The sequence below is a fragment of the Lithobates pipiens genome, unplaced genomic scaffold (assembly GCF_037356315.1).
Source record: "Lithobates pipiens isolate NorthernLeopardFrog02 unplaced genomic scaffold, aLitPip1_a1.2 Scaffold_22, whole genome shotgun sequence".
NCBI lineage: Eukaryota > Metazoa > Chordata > Amphibia > Anura > Ranidae > Lithobates > Lithobates pipiens.
Genome location: NW_027507784.1, coordinates 179,354,458 through 179,376,661, shown reverse-complemented (window position 1 = coordinate 179,376,661; position 22,204 = coordinate 179,354,458). Strand labels below are relative to the sequence as shown.

Below are 22,204 nucleotides of genomic sequence, written 5' to 3'. Positions count from 1 at the left end.
GATGCTAGTGTAGAATCTTACATGCATCGGACTGTTGTAACAGAGGTAAGCATTTTACTTTAGTGCCACAAGATAAACAATTCAAGTAAAATTGTAGTTACCGTATATACTCGAGTATAGGCCGACCCGAATATAAGCCGAGGCCCCCAATTTACCCCCAAAAAAACTGGCAAACTTATTGACTCGTGTATAAGCCGAGGGTGAGACATGCCTGTCCATCCCTGTGTGTGTGTCCGTCCATCCCTGTGTGTCCGTCCATCCCTGTGTGTCCGTCCATCCCTGTGTGTCCGTCCATCCATCCCTGTGTGTGTGTGTGTCCATCCATCCATCCCTGTGTGTGTGTGTCTCCATCCATCCATCCATCCATCCCTGTGTGTGTGTGTCTCCATCCATCCATCCATCCATCCATCCCTGTGTGTGTGTGTCTCCATCCATCCATCCATCCATCCCTGTGTGTGTGTGTATCCATCCATCCCTGTGTGTGTGTGTGTCTCCATCCATCCATCCATCCGTGTGTGTGTGTCTCCATCCGTGTGTGTGTGTGTGTGTGTGTGTGTGTGTGTGTGTGTGTGTGTGTGTGTGTGTGTGTCCAGCCTACCTGTGTCCCGAGCCTTTGTCCCGAGCCTCCGTCCCGTGTCGTGCCTTGCCTTCGTCCCGTCCCGTCCCGTCCTGTCCTGTCCCGTGCCGTGCCTTGCCTTGCCTCCGTCCCGTGCCCTCTTCGTCGGCGGCCATTGTAAAATTCAAAAGCCGCGCCTCCTCCTTCGCCTGTGATAGGCGGAACACTGAATTTCCCAGCAGCCTGTGTTCCGCCTATCACGGACGTCGTATCATCCTCGTCCGTAGTACGAGGATGAGAAGATGCCCGTGATAGGCGGAACACAGGCTGCTGGGAAATTCAGTGTTCCGCCTATCACAGGCGAAGGCGGAGCCGGAGGCGCGGCTTTTGAATCAGAATGGCCGCTGTCTGTCTGCTCGACACGCTGATCGAGCGGGCAGACAGCGATGACTCGAGTATAAGCCGAGGGGGGCACTTTCAGCCTCAAAAAAGAGGCTGAAAATCTCGGCTTATACTCGAGTATATACGGTATAAGGACATTTAGCCTGCTTCCTTCAGCTAATAATGGCTGAGCAGTATTAACAGCAACAGTACTTCCAAAGTACCAGCTAATCAGGTATCCCAGGTTCAGTAAGAAAGGATTCCAGAAAAACAACACAAAGTTCACATAACTGTGTAACTTACCATTATTTAAAGTGTATGTCCAACCAAAACATTTTGTATTCGTTTTGTACAGGAGGTAGAATGGAACATATAACATAAATTGCTTTATAGTGGAGTGGAGGAAGGCTGGAACACCCTGTGCGTGTTGCAGATTTCCTACACTTCTTACCTGGCTGTCAGTGGGACAGAAAGTGAGAAGATGTGCCTCGATTAACCTCCCTGGCAGTATTATTATGTCAGATTTTTGATGCTCAAAGAGGTACAATGTTTTTCATGGAAATTTGACCTTTTATATTGTAGGCCTGTAATTCTTAGGAATAACTCACTTAAATCTGTCCAAAACAAAAGTCTAGTAGACAGCCTGGGTATGATAAATTATAATATAATAAATAACTACAAATAATAATAATATAATAATAATAAAAATGATTCAATAATGTAATCAAAAACACTGAAATTTGCTTAGTTGCAGAATTCTCACTGTCATTACTTTCAGTGTTTCAGTGTTTGATGACAAATTTCCCCACAAATCACTATCGCTCATTTCTGAAAGTGATTCTAATTTATTATCACTGTTTCCTAGCTGGTCTAAAACCGCTTTTGATGTAAAGGAAAACTTTTTGGTTGCTATGGACAATCTCCAGTTTCCATGCAGAAAGAACAGTGTAATATATATATTATAAAACTGCATGCTGGACAAGCCACTAGAGACAAAAGGGAGGTGAAATAATGTGATACAGCAATGTAATCTGTTAGATTGTACAGTGTACTGTATGTGTAATGTGTTTTTAACTTTTTGAATTTGTTGCTGTGCTCCATCCCCATGCAACGCTCGTAGAGACTGGAGCTCGGCACTGTGATAGATCAAGCGGAGAAGCAGCTCGGACGCACAGCAGGGAGACATCGCAGAATCCTGGGGACAAGGTAAGAAACTTTGCCTGGATCCTGCGATGCGATCCCGAGTGTGGCTTGGGGTTACTGCTTTTGGTACTGAAAATTCACCCCGAGCAACACTCGGGATTACCTCCAGGGAGGTTAAAGCCCTGAACAGCAAAAAACAAACAAACAGGGTTCTAACCCTCCCCAACTTGATCCAAAACTAAAAAAAGTATAGGGCTTGAAATGCAATTAGAGAAGATAAATAAATGAAAAAAATATAAAATAAAACACAGAAAAGGGGTTATGAAAGTCATAGAATAAAGGTATTCAGTTATAAGACCCACTGCGTGCAGCATTCAGGCAGCATGAATGTGTATATCTTAAGCAGTCCCTGCACAAGGAATACAGATGCAGCTTTAATGCTTTTCCATATGTTTCACATCTGCAACACACTGGTTTACTTAAGATGTAAATTTTTCTATAAAATGATTTCTATATTAAAGAAATTATAATACCTTGTCCAGAGAATCACCTGGTGCTTCATCTAGAGACTGTCCAAGCAGCATAAAATCTGATACGCCATTGGCTACAGCCAGAAGGCAATGTCCTCCTGAAATCAGCAGTACCAAGAATGGGAACTCCACTGGATGCAACAACCGAACAGTCAAGGCATGAGCTTCCATGTGGTGTATAGGTATAAAAGGCTTATTATACTGTTTGACCATATTTAAACTGTAGATTAGACCAACTCCAAGGCTCAGAGCCAGTCCAGGCTTGACTGTTGTGGCAATAGCTGAAAGGTTACTTGCTGAAATTCCACTAGAAATGATGGCTTCATTGACAACCCTATCAATATTGTCTATGTGAAGCTGCTGTGCCACTGCTGGAATAATGCCACCAGTCCTGTAATGAAAGACATTGGGGGAAAAAAAAAAGTCATACTTTATAGCTACACAATGAGAAACACTGCAGGAAAAATAATTTGGTTAAAACGTGTAGTTTGCTCTGAGCTCAAAGTACACCTGTCATGAAAGATGAACATAACCTGCCGTTTGATGGCTTCCTCCTAAAAATGATAACGGTCTGTCTGTTTCTGGCCTCAATATTTTTGAATTACAGATTATGTCAGGATATTTCTATATGAAACTACAAAACCAATGAACTATCATTTCGCAATAATTGAATTCTTCTCCTGAAACCACTTAAAACAAGGATAGAAAGAAAGGTCTAAAGAAACCAGTTCTTCAGACAATCAAGTTGACCAAAAGTTAATCAATGCGAAGATAATTCTAAATTAAGCAATTACTCAACCCCAATGGACAATGGTGAAACTGGTGTTTTGAGATCCAGATATCAAGCCATGATAAACAGCTCTATTGATTCAAAGTTTGAGTGGAACATCTCCTTTTAAACTGCTGTATGGTCTTGGCCACTGTGTTGCAGTTCAGTTTCAGGGTCTTCGCAATCTTCTTATAGCCTAGGCCATCTTTATGTAGAGTAACTTTTTTTCAGATCCTCAGAGAGTGCTTTGCCATGAAGTGCCATGTTGAACTTCCAGTGATCAGTATGAGTTGAGTTATTTTGTGTGGACAGCAAATTTGCACTGTTATACAAGCTGTACACTCACTACTTTACATTGTAGCAAAGTGTAGTTTCTTCAGTGTTGTCACATGAAAACATATAAATAAAATATTTACAAAAATGTGAGGGGTGTACTCACTTTTGTGAGATACTGTGTATATATATATATATATATATATATATATATATACACACACACACACACATTACTATGTTGCTATATGTAAGAATCAATATATACTGGAGTCATGCACATATTGGACAAGGACATGACACCAGTCTTTTATGGTTAAAAATTGTGTTGTTTGATTCCATAAATCTTTGTCAATCTCAATATATTTGGTTAGGTATAAGTTTCTTATAGCCAGCAAGGTACACGAGATGGGGACAGTGAATGACAGAGCATAAGGCAAGTAATCACCATATTATATTAACACCAAACATAATGAAATACATTTAACCACTTGCCGCCCGCCCTATTACAAATTGACGGCGGCAAAGTGGTTTCATTATCCTAACCGGACGTCATATGACTTGATTAGGATTATGAGCCGCTGCGCGCCCCCGGGGGCGCGCATCGCGGCGATCGTTGTTGCGGGGTGTCAGTCTGACACCCGGCAACTACGATCTCGGTAAAGAGTCTCCGACGGAGACTCTTTACCATGTGATCAGCCGTGTCCAATCACGGCTGATCACAGTGTAAATGGGAAGAGCCGGTGATCGGCTTTCCCTCACTTGCGTCTGTCAGACGCGAGTAGAGGAGAGCCGATCGGCTGCTCCTCTGACAGGGGGGGTCTGTGCTGATCGATTATCAGCACAGCCCCCCCGAGGATGCCCACACTGGACCACCAGGGACAACACTAGACCACCAGGGAAAAGGTAATAAAAATCCATAATCCTCCCTAGACCACCAGGGTGCCAGTCAGCACAATGGGTGCCAATCAGTGCCCATAATGGATGCCAATCAGTGGCCACAATGGGCATCACTGATTGGCATGCATTATTGTTTGGCACTGATTGGCATCCATTACTATAACACCGATGCCGCCTATGAGTGCCCACCTGTGCTGCCTATGAGTGCCCACCTGTGCCGCCTGAGTGCCCACCTGTGCCGCCTGAGTGCCCACCTGTGCCGCCTATGAGTGCCCACCTGTGCCGCCTATCCATGCCCACCTGTGCCGCCTATCTATGCCCACCTGTGCCGCCTATCTATGCCCACCTGTGCCGCCTATCCATGCCCACCTGTGCCGCCTATCCATGCCCATCCGTGCCGCCCATCCGTGCCAGCTATCAGTGCCAATTTGTGCCACCTATCAGTGTCCGTCCGTGTCGCCCATCCGTGTCGCCCATCCGTGTCGCCCATCAGTGCCGCCTATCAGTGCCACTTCATTGGTGCCACATTGGTGCCCATCAGTGCCACCTTATCAGTGCCCATCAGTGTAGCCCCATCAGTGCCCATCAGTGAAGGAGAAAACGTACTTATTTTCAAAGTTTTGAAACTGAAACAAAAAAAAACATTTTTTTTTTCAAAATTTTCGGTATTTTTTTATTTGTAGCGCAAAAAATAAAAACCGTAGAGGTGATCAAATACCACCAAAAGAAAGCTCTATTTGTGGGAAAAAAATTATAAAAATTTCATTTGGGTACAGTGTAGCATGACCGCGCAATTGTCATTCAAAGTGCGACAGCGCTGAAAGCTCAAAATTGGTCTGGGAAGGAAGGTGTTTAAGTGCCCTGTATTGAAGTGGTTAATAATAATAATAATAATAATAATAATAATAATAATATTATAATACACCTTTATTCTGATTACACATTTTCCATGATCACAGATGGGCTGGTGAGAATTAGGACAGTTACCTCCCATATTTGAAACCAACCAATCACGAGATGTTAAGCATGAGGAGGGAGAAGTAACAATTCAACAATGGCATTGCACCCTACAAAAGCAGAAACACACGAGTCGAGAGACGGAGGACCACAAATCCACACGCTGATATACACTTTCTGGACAAACACGAAGCTTGGTGATAATTGACCACTCCCCATCTCATTGGACTTTGCTGCTAGGACGAATGGAATATACTGGTAGCCCTTTGGACATCTTCCCCTTTTTAACCACTTTATCCTCGGAAGAATTTACTCCCCTTCCTGGAGCACTGTTTGCAATACGGCACTGCGTCGTTTTAACTGACAATTGCACGGTCGTGCGACGTTGCACCCAAACAAAATTGATGTCCTTTTTTTCCCACAAATAGAGCTCTCTTTTGGTGGTATTTGATCACCTCTGCGGTTTTAATTTTTTAAGCTATAAACAAAAAAAAGCAACAATTTTGAAAACAAAAAAAAAGCAATATTTTTTACTTTTTGCCATAATAAATATCCCCAAAAAATATATAAAAAATAATGTTTTCCCTCAATTTAGGCCAATATGTATTGTTCTACATATTTTTGGTTAAAAAATAAATAAATATCGCAATAAGAGTATATTGATTGGTTTGCGCAAAAGTTATAGCGTCTACAAAATAGGGGATAGATTTATGACATTTTATTATTAATTTTTTATCATGACTGTGACATTATGGCGGACACATCGGACACTTTTGACACTATTTTGGGACCATTGTCATTTATACAGCAATCGGTGCTATAAAAATGCACTGATTACTGTATAAAAGGCACTGGCAGGGAAGGGGTTAAACACTAGGGGGCGATCAAGGGGTCAAGTGTGTCCTAGGGAGTGATTCTAACTGTTGGGGGGATGGGCTATCTAGAACATGAGAGCGATCACTGCATCCGATGACAGGGAGCAGTAGATCTGTCATCTCACTAGGTAGAACGGGGAAATGCCTTGTTTACATAGGCGTCTCCCCATTCTGCCGCTCCGTGACACTATCGCGGGTCACTGGCGGACATCGAGTCCACAGGTATGGTCACGGAGCATGCTGCGGGCACGCGTGCGCCCCACGCGCACCCACAGTGCCACGTCTTTAAAGGGGACGCACTTGTACACCCATTTGCGCAGCCGTGCCATTGTGCCGCCGTATATCGTCGTGCACTGGTCGAGATAGGGCTGAGATACTGACCATACAAATATTAATGTTTTTCCCTCCCAAAATTGTAGGACTCACCTGTTACCATTTATATTTTAACCGTATCAAGTACAGTGTGTCGGATAGTTTAGTAGTTATTCATTTTTCCACATTATTTGTCTATGTTGTGTGTTGAAGCTGTGTCTTGGTGAAATTAAGTATAAACTTTGTATGGCAACTAATTTGGCTATTGTGGTTCCCGGGAAATTGTCTATTGTCTATAAGTCCTAATACCTATCGGCTCCCCAGGATAAATGTCCTTTCTACCAGCTAGAGAAAGTCAGAAAGTTGTCTTAAAAAAAGAAAAAGAGAGATAATATTGTTCATCGTTTTAGACACGGTTAAACACCCCTTTTATAATTTGTTGGGGCTTTCCCAGGGTCACCAGAAATTCAGATTTTGTATAAAGTTGCATAATTATACTTGTATATTAATAAATTCTATTTACTTATTAATTTAATTGGAAGATATTTATTGTATATTAACCACTTGACCACTGGCCACTTAAACCTCCTTCCAAACCAGGCCAATTTTCAGCTTTTTGGTGCTCTCACACTTTGAATGACAATTACTCAGTCATGCAACACTGTATCCATATGAATATTTTGTCCTTTTTTCACACAAATAGAGCTTTCTTTTGGTGGTATTTAATCACCGCTGGGGTTTTTTATTTTTTGCGCTATAAATCAAAAAATACAGAAAATTCTGTTTAAAAAAAAAAAAATTGTTTTTGTTAAAATTTAGCAAATTAGTAATTTTTCTTCATAAATTTTGGCCAAAATTTATACTGCTACATATCTTTGGTAAAAATAATCAAAATTGGTGTATATTATTTGGTAGGTGAGATAGAGTCCACAAGATATGGTGCCAATCGCTGAAAATTGATCACACCTGACGTACTGATGGCCAATCATTTCTTGAGACTCTAACATGCCAGAAAAGTACAAATACCCCCAAATGTCCCCTTTTTGTAAAGTAGACATTCCAAGGTATTTAGAAAGAGGCATGGTGAGGTTTTTGAAGTTGTAATTTTTTTCCCCACAATTCTTTGCAAATTAAGTTAATTTATTTTATTTTTTTCACAAAATGTGTCATTATCAGGTTATTTATCACACACAGCATAGGCATACCACAAATGACACCCCAAAACACATTCTACGACTCCTTCTGAGTATGGCGAGACTTTTACACAGCATGGCCACAGAGGACCGACATGCAGGGAGCACCAGCAGGCATTCTAGGGGCATACATTTCAATTCTAATTTGACTAATTACACTTTGAAGCACAGTAGTAGTATGGATGCAAACTAATGTGGCATACATGAGCTGTGGATGGCTGGGTATGGATGGGATGGCCAAGTATGGCTGGGTGGGTATGGCTGAGTGTGAGTGGGATGACTGGGTATGGCTGAGTATAGCTGGGTATTGCAGAGTATTGCTGGACGGATGAGTATTGCAGAGTATGGCTGGACGGATGAGTATTGCAGAGTATGGATGGACGGATGAGTATTGCAGAGTATGGATGGAGGGATGAGTATTGCCGAGTATGGATGGACAAATGAGTATTGCAGAGTATGGATGGACGGATGAGTATTGCAGAGTATGGATGGACGGATGAGTATTGCAGAGTATGGATGGACGGATGAGTATTGCAGAGTATGGATGGACGGATGAGTATTGCAGAGTATGGATGGACGGATGAGTATTGCAGAGTATGGATGGACGGATGAGTATTGCAGAGTATGGATGGACAAATGAGTATTGCAGAGTATGGATGGATGGATGAGTATTGGCAGAGTATATTGGCAGAATATTGCAGAGTATTGCAGAGTATATTGGCAGGGCATTGCAGAGTATATTGGCAGGGCATTGCAGAGTATATTGGCAGGGCACTGCTGAGTATATTGGCAGGGCATTGCAGAGTATATTGGCAGGGCATTGCAGAGTATATTGGCAGGGCATTGCAGAGTATTGCAGCTGGAATGGGCACTGAGCAGCGCTGTGGGCACTACACATCCAACCCACAGCACTTCTGCAAACGATCTCTCCCCTCTCTGTAACGATCGGAGGATCGGTGTGGTAAATGGCCGCTATCAGTGGTCATTTACCGTGATCCGGATATTTCAGGGGGCACGTGGGAGCAAGATTCTGGGAGGACGTCCATGGAGGCCCTCTCAGAATAAGCCAACCGCACTGTAGCAGTCTTTTGGCTATGGCCCGGTCGGCATGTAATTAATAAAATTCCATTTACTTATTAATATTTATACATTGGTAAGAATTCTCCACAGATTAACAAACTCAGGAAACTATTGTGGTATACTACTGATTGTCTGAACAAAACTCATATTTTATTAAGTTATTTATAATTTTCCATTACTGGCTGGAGGCACTGTAAATCCACTATACTTATATTCAGACACTACCCTTTTATTTATAATTTACCATTTGCCAAAACAATAAATTCTATTTAATTAAAATTCTCCATATTTATCATCATTAAATTCTATACCACACTCACAACATAAAATTGGAGACACTGCCAAGATATCTTGTAAGAGGGAAACTTACCACATTACAAAAGATACTGGTGATTGTATTTTCATATACATTGCAAAGGATATCTGTTGTGTAGTAACATGGCTGGAAGTAATAACGAATCAAATTCATCTAGAAACAGCCGGGATGGTAATACTGCCCCAGCTGTAGCTACCTCAAACCCGAAAAAAGTTTTCCTGAGGTTCAGTAGCCTAAGTGGAGTTCTTGACTATGGTGTAACCGAATACATTCGTAAGAGATTCGACCGAGGAGGCAATTTAGAGAAGTTTATCAAAGAGGAGAAAGAACAGGCCCAGAGTTTGGGTGATAATGTTTTTATTGAAGGTGGGCGAGTTTACCAACCGATTATGGCCTTTGCTAGCTCAAAAGGTCGAGACCGTCTCATTCTGGAGTCTTGGTCGACCTTGTGGTTTTTGTGTAATGAAGTTGCCAAACAGATGCCAGCAATGCAGGAACAGATAGAGAAATTAACGTCCCAGTTAAAACATTAATCCATAAGCCAAGGTCGCTTAGAGGAACAGGAAATGTAAAGACAGAAATATTCATATTTCCAGGGGACACTGGTAAGTCACAATGAGACAGGGTCAGAATACAGGTCACCCCCTAAGCTTCAAAAATACTCCCCAGAGTGTACAGAGGAGGAAGTAGAATGGGCTTCATATGGGCAGAAAAGTAAGCCTAGGACCCCAGTTAAAAGGTATGACACTCCCAAAATTATAAAATTCTTAAAATAAACTGTTCCCGTTTTTTCTAAGAAAGGGTTCCCATCCATCACTGCCCATCTAGGAACCTATGAATGTACCTTAAAAATCTTTAACATTCAGGACGATTGTATCAAAATTGAGTTACTACCATGGGAATTTGAAGAAAAGTAGACAATTCTTGATTCATTACAAGCCCTGTATGGTGAGTCATGGAGGTAGATTAAACATAGGTGTCAAATGGAGTTTGGACCCTATAAAACTGTCACTGCTGCCAAGGACACGGCCTACAATTTAAAATGTGGCCCTAATCAGAGTCCCTCGGAATTTCTGGGTGTATTGAGAATCGCTTACTTTCTGGCTGAAAAGGACCCCAATCCAGACCAGCCAGAATTTAAGACTATTTTATGAAGCATCAATTGCTTATATAAAATTGGAGCTGGCAATGGATTTAAAAAAAGGGACGTTCCCTGGAATGGTTAGTCAGAGAGAGCGATTACCTATACTCAAATCCAGCAATCTAGTGAAGGTGGGGTGAAAAGAGAAGCCAAACCCAACCCTAAAACCGTAGCGGCCACTACTGAGACCGCTCAACCTCTCGGCCTGCAGAGAGAAAAATCATATGCTGAGGCAGTCCAAGATGGGAAACCCGGACCTCCCGGAGTAATGCCCGAGCAAATGGGGGACAGACATAGGTCATAAGGTTACAGTAGTGAGGGTGAAAGGGGCCCCGGGCACAGAACTGGCCAGAGGGGATATCCACAAGGGTCCCAGAACAACCAACATCCAAGTTTTTATCGAGATCCCAATTTTAATAGGTACCCCTACTTTAAAAGAAACCCTAACTTTGACAGAAACCCTAATTTTAACAGAGACCCCAACTTCCAAGGGTACACCCGCTTTAACAGAAACCCCAACTTACATGGGCACCCCAGTTATTACAGAAACCCCAACTTCATAGGAGACCCTCATTTTAATGAAAATCCTGATGATCATAGGTCACTTCCCAATCAGGAACACGTAAGTAATCCAGAGGTTGGTGTAGCTCCCCAAATTCACTAAAATCAAAGGGAACCACGGGAACTCCCAAGAGAAAGACCACAGTATGAAGACCAGAGGAGTGGTGATGAGTCTAATGCATCTGTACAGTCCCTTCCTGAACATAACCGTGTCAGGCAAAATGGGGCAAATCGTCAAAGTGCCATGGGCCGGCGAATTGAACAGGTAGAGACCGAGATTAATCGAATGTGCGAACAGATGACACACCTGATTAACCACCAATCTGCTAACCCGTCTTTTTAGGGACCACTCCTGTGACCAACCCAGGGTCACAGAATGTGTAAAACCCCAGACAGTCCTCCAGCAGGGAACAACCCTGGGTGCAATGACAGGAGACACACACCATGCCCCTAAATAGGTAACTCAACCAAAGGGCCAGGGAGAAGCAGTGTTGGGTTGTTAATTCTGCTCCTGTTTTTCAGTATCCTTCTAACCCTTTAATGTAGCTGAGCTGCTGGGAGTCGTTGTAAATTACCAATTGGGCAGCATGCCTCCTACTCCTTGTGCTTCCTTCTCAAGTAAGCCCCACAGGCCATCCCACAGAAATCATAAGCGCAAATAATCTGTGACATGCAGTGAGATAAATGCCCATTGTAAATTATTGGAAAATCCACAGATCCTCAACCACACTAATTTCATGCGTGTGTTGTCTGAATCTGATGGAAAATATTTCACTACAGTAAAATGAGGCCGGTGATCACTCCCATTTCAGGTTTAATTTACACGGGGTCCCGAGCCCCCATTCTGTCACACAATCAGTTTAATAAAGTAGTAAATTCAATGACCAACAAACCAAAACTTAGGATCTTTGATTGCTCGCTAATCGGGGTGGGTAGAGAGCCACTGCAAGTCATGGGTACTGCCTGGCTTAAACTTAGATGAGGTAATAAGGAAATTAGGCACCCATTATTGCAAATTTCCCACACCATCATATGATAATTAGAATGGATCTTCTCAAGAGGCTCAACAATTGTTGACTGTGTGAACCAAGTCATGTGTCAACTCCCTGATTAAATATGAGAGACTTAAAACTCCCCATTCCCAGCAACACTACCACCTGGTGGAAGAAAGGCCTGGTTCCCTAGAAATCCATTTCAGGAATAGTCAGTTCCTCGATGTTACGGTTATCCAACCTGACAATCATGGCCTGAGAGTAGGAGATGAGGACCATATTTTTAAAATTCCCTGTGATAAAATAAGAGTCCCTCCAAGATAACTTACTGACCATATCCTTCCATCAAGAAAATAAGCCTAGGAAAGGGGGAAATCACGCCCAGTTCCTGAAAGGAGTAGAAAGGGTTAGCAGTGAGCTATTTATCCCTATCCGGATAAATGGTCTTAAGAGGTCAAAATATGCCAAATTGATTTAAGACAAGAGCATAGCTTTGTGAGACATGGGCTTGTTACCCACCTTTCCAAAATTTAAATGATCCATTTCTCCACTCCTCAGCGGCATTGGATGTCAGATGCCATTGATGATTCTGAGGACCATAACTCAATTGCTAGATGCCTTTTAAATATCACTGTAGGTAATAAGACAACCACCCACGTGTTCATAGTGCTGGATAATCCCCAATTTACCTCAGCAATGACTTATTGCATCGTTTATCCACTCAAATTTACCTGATAAATGACTGCTCATGGAGTCGACTAAAGGGGGACCACAAGGGATACAAGGATATGACCTCAGCCCTGAAATTCCAGCAACAGATGCCTTATGCTGTTGAGGTTCAAGTAGTTTAAGAAATTATCATCCCCAGGGGCAAAAATGTAAAAAAAAAAAAAAAAGGGACAAAAACTGAAGGGGTCCAATGCATTTAGTATGCCTGTCCCAGAGAATACAGGAGGGAGGGAATGAAAATTACTCACGCACCTTTGATCTACACACATCAGTCTACAATATCCATCTACAACCTCTCAAATCAGGACCTTAACCAACCCAAGGGCACCCTTATCGGCCTTGCAGTAGAGATGGGGTATTATACATTTGAAGTCACCTACCAAGTGATTGGACTCATACCAGATGAATATTTATCTCAGGAGAAATTGAACAATCGTTCAATTCTTTACCTGAGGATATGTTCACCATAGAGTCCATTTACCCCTTTGATTCGAAGGATGGCACCTGTAGAATTGAAGAGACATCTCTTCTCTTTGAACAGCCAAAGAAGAAGAGTACCCGCAAGGGACCTGAATGGGAGAGAAGTACATATCACATACCCAATGACCTTACCACCATGCTTGAAGAGGTCTATGAGATAGGGCAACCTGAAAGTTTTCCTGGATTCAAAGAGATAGTCGAAGAGATAATAGCCCTAGCCGATGCATGCACCAATGACCTTGAGCGACAATTTCTCCGCAAGCTTCTCTTTGAATTCCAAGAAATCTTTGCTCAGGAATCTTCCGATTGTGGGAGTACTGAACTGCACATTGCCAGAATCCAGACCGACCCTCAGGCCTCACCAGTGTTTGTAAAGCAATATAGACTTCCACTAGCTGCTGCCATAACTATGATATTCTTCTTCAAAGTTAGAAAAAGGGGGTGTAGAATGGCAATGCTGTGAAGAGTTGTTGTGCCACATCCACTACACAAACTACAAAAAAAAGAGGAGAACCCCTGGTGGTGGGCTTTAAAGGCACGTACGAGCATAGAGTAAAGTAAGAAAGATTTTATTTATTTATTAAATTGATATAAAACCATATGCAGTTAAAATGGTTCATACATATCACAAAACCGTATACAGTACTATAGAAAAAACACCCATATAGGGTAGAGTTGGCTACAGAGTTGTTCACCCTACGCGTTTCTGAGCTAATATAGTCTCCTTATTCAAGGGTGGAGATATAGCATAAGATATAATTCTAATGAAGAATATAAATTACAAGGTATTAGAGCAGGAACAGCATGAACCAAAAGTAATCGTATATTATTGTCACATTTAGTACTTACATAGCCAGATAGAGTATCATGTGAGTAAAGAACACCATTTAATAAAAACAGCAGACCGGATAGGTGTAATACGTGGCTTCCCAGTATCCGAGGCTCCCATAAGAGGGAAATGGTGATTGATATGGTAGTAGGATATACAGTAAATTATGGTCTTATATTGTATTCCGCCTCCTTGTTACTGCCTGTGAACGGGCAGATCCCGCAGAGACCTCCCCTAGAGGACCCCCTGTAAGAAGAAAAGGGGGGAGTTTTTAACTGGGCGGGTGGAGTGGGCGGGGCCCCGTTCCGGCATCATTGTCTCAGACATGCGCAGTGGGACGGGGCCATGCGCACACCACTCGGGGGGTGGGCTCCAGATCGGTCCTTCTCTCCGCCTCCTCCATCAGCTGGTGCAATCTTTTTTGTGCCAGCTGATTGGAACAGCCTTCTTATTTATACACCGGCCCATACCTCCACCGGTATCCCACAGGTTTCACATGTTGGACGCCGAGCGGGCGGTCCGGTGGCTTCCTTTTCCTGCCTCTATCCTATATCATGGGTAATCACATTTACCCTACTTGATACTATATCTACCCCTTCTCACATAGGCACAAAATTGTGCTAGATGTGATTGGGGTTTATGACGCTGTTGTCAGCCCAAAAAAATTTACTTATATATTTTTCGCATTATTCTTTTAACAGTCTTTGCAGCTCTCACCATCTATTCTGAACTTGATTATACCATTTATCCTCATTTATAGCATCTGTGCAGGGATATACTCATTACTAGTTATTTGGAGTATCATTACTATTATAACTACAAAGACTATAGCCACTATTTATTACTCAATCTATCCTTTAGATAGCACACTTTCCATGAGGCTTACAAACTTTTTTTTCTCTTCTTTCTCTTCCTGTCTTTTCCTTTCTTCGCTCCTCTTCTCTCTCCTCCTTTCTCTTCTTTCCCCATCTTTACCTCTATTTCATCTTTAGGACCCAGCATTTTTTTGCCTGGCCCAGTGTTTCCCTTGGTTACGCCTAGTTAAAAACTCCCCCCTTTTCTTCTTACAGGGGGTGCTCTAGGGGAGGTCTCTGCAGGATCTGTCTGTTCACAGGCAGCAACAAGGAGGAGGAATACAATATAAGACCATAATTTACTGTATATCCTACTACCATATCCATCACCATTTCCCTCTTATGGGAGCCTCGGATACTGGGAAGTCACGTATTACACCTATTCGGTCTGCTGTTTTTATTGAATAGTGTTCTTTACTCACATGATACTCTATCTGGCTATGTAAGTACTAAATGTGACAATAATATAAGATTACCTTTGGTTCATGCTGTTTCTGCTCTAATACCCTGTAATTTATATTCTTCATTAGAATTATATCTTATGCTGTATCTCCACCCCTGAAGAACGAGACTATATTAGCCTAACGTGTAGGGTGAACAACTCTGTAGCCAACTCTACCCTATATGGGTGTTTTTTCTATTGTACTGTATACGGTTTTGTGATATGTATGAACCATTTTAACTGCATATGATTTTATATCAATTTAATAAATAAAAATTTTCTCACATTACTCTATGCTCGTACGTGCCTTTAAAGTCCACCACCAGGGGTTCTCCTCTTTTTTTGTAGCCTCTTCAAAGTTAGGACATATATCAGCGTGCGGCAGTCTGGAAGTGGTTAAGAAAACCAAGGGCCACTCCAAAGTCCCAGGTGAAGAAAAGGAAGGGAATGATCAAGCTGATTCCATAGCAAAAGAAGGGGCCCTAACAGTCGAGTTGCTAGACATAGATCATCTCTTAGGCTGCTTTCACACTGGGGCGGTATTCAGGCGTTACAGCACTAAAAATAGCGCCTGTGTAGCGCCTGAAAAAAACCGGCCCCTTTCCCTCCAGTGTGAAAGCCGGAGGGCTTTCACACTGGAGCGATGCGCTGGCAGGACGGTGAAAAAAGTCCTGCTAGCCACATCTTTGGAGCGGTGAAGGAGCGGTGTATTCACCGCTCCTATACCGCTCCTACCCATTGAAATCAATGGGACACCGTGGCAATACCGCCGGCAAACCACCCCACTAGCGCCCGCAGACCGCCGCTAAAACGACGGTAAAGCGCCGCTAAAAATAGCGGCGCTTTACCGCCGACGCCGCTCCCGCCCCAGTGTGAAAGCAGCCTTAGGTACAGTACAGTTAGAACCTGTCACCAAACAACAAGCTAGGGTGACTGATGATTCAAATGTATTGCAGTGGTGTCCTGAAGCCCCCAGTGAAGATTTAATCACAGCCCAAAAAGAAAACCCAATAACTGGCTTATTTTATAACCATTTTGAACATCCGGCCAAAGTACTATTAGGGCCAGTTCACACCAGATGCAGTTCCATATTTTCTGCACCAATACAGTCAGTTCCGGTCAGTTTTCTGGTGCAGAAACTGACTGCATGTTGTGAACTAGAGCCATTGGAATACACGGAAAAAACTGTGCATGCATTTTTAGTGCAGAAAAAAAGCACACAGAACGGAACTGCGTCTGGTGTGAATTGGCCCTTAGTCAAGAAAATTATACTGGTAAGGAAGACATACATATATTAATGAAATCTAAATCACAGTTTACGCTGCATTAGGGATTGTTGAGCCACACCTCAAAAGGGGGTATCAAACAATGGGTAGTCCCACTTAAATTCAGAAGCCTAATGCTACAGCAGGGGTGCCCAACCTTTTTAATTGATTGATCCCCTTCTGTTTTATTTATTTTTTGTGAATCAGATTGGAGGTAAAGGACACAAATCTGTTTACATCTGCTGTTTCATAGAGGTGAATGGAGGGTCCGATTAGTTGGACATATTGTGTGAAAAGGGGCCTTTCACACTAATACAGTGCAGTGCACCTGTGTGTTAGTTACACTTTGCCATATACTTGTATTATATCCTGCAGGTGCGGGGCACTTTCTGAAAGCTCACAAAACCTGCAGGTAATAACAGAAGTCTATGTCTCAGTGCAGGTAACCTGAAGGTGCACTGTACCTGTGGATCAGTTTGAAAACAGCCCAGTAACCACTGCGAAGATATGCCCATATATCCAATGCAATTTTAGTAATAAACTGACCTTTAATAACAGTCTTCCATTCAGGTATCGCCTGCTGTTGCTATCCCTGGGCAGAGTGAATTTGGCATCGTTCCGCCTGTGGCAAGAGACAGCGCTATAAAGGAAGCATCAGCTTATACAGATCTTTTCCACGGCTGCTTGTTCATTAACAACACAGATGCTCTGGGATGGCGGGTCTGCAACCCATGATCTGGGCTTGCCAATCTGCCATCCCACAGAAGGAGGTCACGAGCCACATGTGGCCCCTGGGCCACTGGTTGGGCACCCATGTGCTACAGCATGCCCATGATGCCCCTACGTCCAGGCACCGTGGAGAAAAGATCACCTACAAGCTCCTTTGGGACTACGTCTACTGGCCTCATGTTGCGTGAAGTTAAGGCGCACTGCCAAGGCTGCTTAATATGTCCTAAATTTCAACCAGCTTTGCCCAACAATAGGGCACCCCTTCAGAAAAGGGGAATCTGCATGTCTTGGTCAGAACTTCAAATGGATTTCATTGGACATTAACTAAATTATTCATGTGGGAATCAATATATGTTAACTGTGACATGTTTATTTACCAAGTCTGTAGATTGTATTCCAGCAGCAAATAACAGCTCAGACACGTGCTGCTCTATTAATCAATCATATATTTTCATGCTTCGGCCTTCTAATAGGGGTTCACATTTCACTAGTGAAGTAATGATCAAACTGTGGAAAATAGGAAATTGCACATCGTCTACTGGTCTGCCTTGAGTGGTGGAGTAGAACAGTAAATCAGACAATTGTGAACATCCAAAAGAAATTTGTTAAGGAAACAGGCAAGGGCTGGGATGTAAAGCTTCCCTTAGTCCTGATGACCTTAAGGGTAACCCCAAATATGGTCACAAATATGTCGCCTTTTGAACTTATGACCGGAAGGCGGATGGTCCTGCCCCAACACCTCTTGTACTGCACTACTGACCATAATTTGATCAATGCCACCACAACCCACCAATACATACAGGATTTACAGAAACACCTACAAAATACTTTTTCCTTCGTCCAGTGAAATATTGAAAGAGCCGCAACTAGTGCTAAAACGTACTATGATCTTAAGACCACCAAGCAGTATGAAATTGGGGACAAGGTATATCTCTACAATTTCGCGAGGAACCAGGTCAAAGAACGGAAATTCCTGCCATCCTGGAGAGGTCCATTTAACATTGTTAACAGGATCTATCCCCCCCCCCCTTTGCATATAAATTACATATTCGACAGACTGGTGAAATCAGTGAGAAATGGGTGCACAATCAATTACGTGCTTGCCACCCCAAGTCCCAATTACAGTTGCTGGAGGACTAACCCACATACCTTTCATTGGTGATTGAATGATCATGACTAGCGACCTCTAAATTAGAGATAAATGAAAAATGTTACCTCACCAGAATACATAAATTTTCCATACGTATGTGATACTCACACTGTCTATTTCCTTGCAGTATACATAAGTGCAATGATATCCCTGCTGTCGTCCAAACTAGCGATCGGAGGTGGCAGTGACCGAAGGAAAGTCCATTGATAACCCAGTGTTCCGAGCCAGAAACCCGACCACCAACAATCACACCAGAAAAGACAACCAGATGCCCCAAAGAAGGAACCTGACCCCAGGAACCCACCCAATGAAAAGTCCTAGGTACTCTGCTATGGATGTTCATGCAAGGTCAGCACAACTGTAAACAGGGTTTATATATCCTGGCAGAATTTATGATTTCTTGCCCATTTTTCAGAGAATATGAATGCTAACACAAAAACATTTCTTTCACGTATGGATAGTTTGGCTGAAGCCATTAATATTATCAATAAACTGTGTTTACTTTTTTTTTAAATCATGACAAACAGAAACTACCCAAAAGACCTTGATCAAAAGTTTACATACCCCGGTGATTTTGGCCTGATAACATATATATTACATTACTATGTTGCTATATGTAAGAATCAATATATACTGGAGTCATCCACATATTGGACAAGGACTTGACACCAGTCTTTTATGGTTAAAAGGTGGTTGCTTGATTCCATAAATCTCTGCCAATCTCAATATATTTAGTTAGGTATAAATTTCTTATAGCCAGCAAGGCACGCAAGATGGGAACAGCGTATGACAGGGCATAGGGTAGGGCAAGCAATCACCATATTAACATGAAACATATTAAAATACATTTCATAATAATAAACACCTTTATCCTGATTAAACATTTACCATGATCACAGATGGGCGAGTGAAAATTAGGACAGTCACCCCCCCCCATATTTGGAACCAAACAATCATGAGATGGTAAACATGAGGAAGGGGAGGTAACAATTTAACAATGGCATTTCACCTTACAAAAGCAGAAACATACATGATTCGAGAGACGGAGGACCACACACTGACATACACTTTCTGGACGAACACAAAGCTTGATGATAATTGACCACCCCCATCTCGTTGGGCTTTGCTGCTAGGGCAAATCAAATATATTGGTAGCCCTTTGGACATCTTACCCTTTTTAAACAGTGGTGAGATACTGACCATACAAATATTAATAATTTTTTCCCTCCCAAAATTGTAGCAATTGCTTGTTACCGTTTATATTTTAACCGTAAGTACAGTGTGTCGAGTAGTTTAGTATTTAATAATTTTTCCACATTATTTGCCTATGCTGTGTGTTGAAGACAAGCTAATTTGGATATTATTTTTTCTCGTTCAAAAGTTTTTATTTTATGTTAAAATAAATTACATGTACAGAATATAAGACAAATTATGTGATACCAGAAATAAAAATTAGACATATTGAAGTACGGATGATACAAAGCAAAGAAGAATTTCAAGATATTCACGTGGGAATGACAATAAATGGCCTTATATATTTTAGAATTTGAAAACATTCTTATAGCTGAGTTTTAAACATTTTAATCCCAAGAAAATATAAATATGTCTAAAAGAAAATATATGATTTTAAAGTTTTGACCATAACTTCTAAAGTATATTTATAGTAAGTATTATATAGTAAGGGAAGAACATAAAAGGTATATAGGAGGGGAAGGGGAGGGAATAATTCTCCGGAGGAGGTTTTATATATCAGCTAATGTTGTAATTCTATAAAAAACCTTAATCACCATAACAATAAAACTCGGTTGTCAATATTATCTGACGTATAATATTTAATCCAGGGTTTCCATATATCATCAAACTTTGTCATCTGGTTTTTATCTATAGCGTCCATTTTAGCATGGATGAAAGATTGATTCATTCTACGTTTGATTTCTGCAATATTCACCACATCTGTTTTCCATGCATTGGCTATAGTCTGCTTTGCGGCTATCAGGAGTGTAAGAACTAATTTGAATTGTTTCTGATTCAGAAAGGCTGGTTTTAAATTAAGGAGAGCTATAATTGGGTCTGGAAAAATTGGACGATCAAAAAATTTTGTAATTATCAGAAAGATCTTTTTCCAAAATGATTGTACAATTGAGCAATGCCACCAGGTATGTATATAGGTACCCTTTTCTGGACAGCCACGAAAGCAGAGGCCAGTGTTGTCTGTTGAGAATTTGGTGATTCTCGCAGGAACCAAATACCAGCGTGTGAGAACTTTATATGATGATTCAGACGCCAATATATTTATAGAAGAAGATTTTGTGAAAGACCATATGTTGGACCAAGACCTAGAATTGATCGTGCAATCCAAATCTTTTTCCCACTTGGCCACATATTTAGGTATAACAGTATTAGAATTAGATATCAATTGTGTATACAATGATGTAATACGACCTTTAGCATGTGGTTCCTTGAGACAAAATCTTTCAAATTGAGAAATATTATGTAAGTTTACATTTAAATTGAGAAGAGGAGTATAAAAAATTTTGATTTGGAGATATCTGAATATTTCTGATTGTGGAAGCTTATATAATTCACATAGATCTGTAAAAGATTTTATTGATGTAGTTGAAGTTAAATTATATAGACAAGTGATACCAGCCTTAGGCCAAGCTTTAAAGGTTTTGGGATATTTCCAGGCTGGGTAAAAAGTCGGATTCTTGTGGAAAGATTTTCTATACCTATCCCATATAGATAGAGAGTGCTTAGAAATGAGGTTATTTATAGACTTACGATCCGCAGGTTGTAACCATAATATATTGTTTATAGGTAGAGGATCACAGTCTACAGCTTCAATGAGGACCCATAAAGGAATCTCTGTAGAAGAGTGATATTTTGTTAATTGAGATAATTGAGCTGCCTTATAATATATGTTAAAGTCTGGAAATCCCAAACCACCCAAAGCTTTGGGGAGAACAAGTGTTTTTTTTGTGAAGTCTGGGTTTTATTTTCCCCCAAGTAAATTTCGTTACTTTTTGTTGAATCAGCCTAAGAAAATATGCAGGAATATGAATCGGGAGAGTTCTGAATAAATATAAAAATTTCGGAAGAACAGACATTTTTATGATATTGATTTTCCCAAACCATGATATCGGCATTGATGACCAATTAGACCTTGTAATATTTTTTAATAGAGCTGGGTAATTAGCTGCAAATAAATCGGAGGGGTTAGGAGTAAACTGCACACCCAGATATGCGAGGCTATGATCTACCCACTTAAAGGGTAGTGAATTTTGTAAAGATTGTTTATCTTTCTCGACAAGTGAAATGTTTAATGCTGAAGATTTTTGAATATTGACCTTAAGGCCCGAAATAAATGAGAATTCTTGTAGTACAACCATAAGATTTGGGGCCGAAACATGTGGAGAAGATAGAAAAAGGAGAATATCGTCTGCGAATAAACAGAGCTTATGATGAAAGCCACTAATTTCAATACCTGTTATAGTGGGTTCCATCCTAATTCTTTGTGCTAAAGGTTCAATGAGTAAAGCAAATAATAATGGTGAAAGTGGACATCCTTGACGAGTCCCCCTCAGTATATTAAACTCGTCCAATTTGTACCCTGCATATCTGATATAAGCTTTGGGATCTTGATACAAATTAGAGATCCATCGTAAAAAATGAGAGCCGAATCCCCATTTGGAAAGGGTATAGTTCATATATGACCATGATACTGTGTCAAAAGCTTTCATAATATCT

The 22,204-nt window shown here is 41.4% G+C and overlaps 1 protein-coding gene across 3 annotated transcripts in view; it reads right to left on the bottom strand.

The window, feature by feature from the left end:
- The window catches only part of OSGEPL1 (O-sialoglycoprotein endopeptidase like 1), a 71,813-nt gene that overhangs the window by 34,463 nt on the left and 15,146 nt on the right, over window positions 1-22,204 (bottom strand). For all 3 annotated transcript variants that reach the window (XM_077448687.1, XM_077448689.1, XM_077448688.1), the window contains exon 3: window positions 2,614-3,001. In XM_077448687.1, coding sequence (XP_077304813.1) covers window positions 2,614-3,001 — 388 coding nt within the window. The remainder of the gene's footprint in view (window positions 1-2,613; window positions 3,002-22,204) is intronic.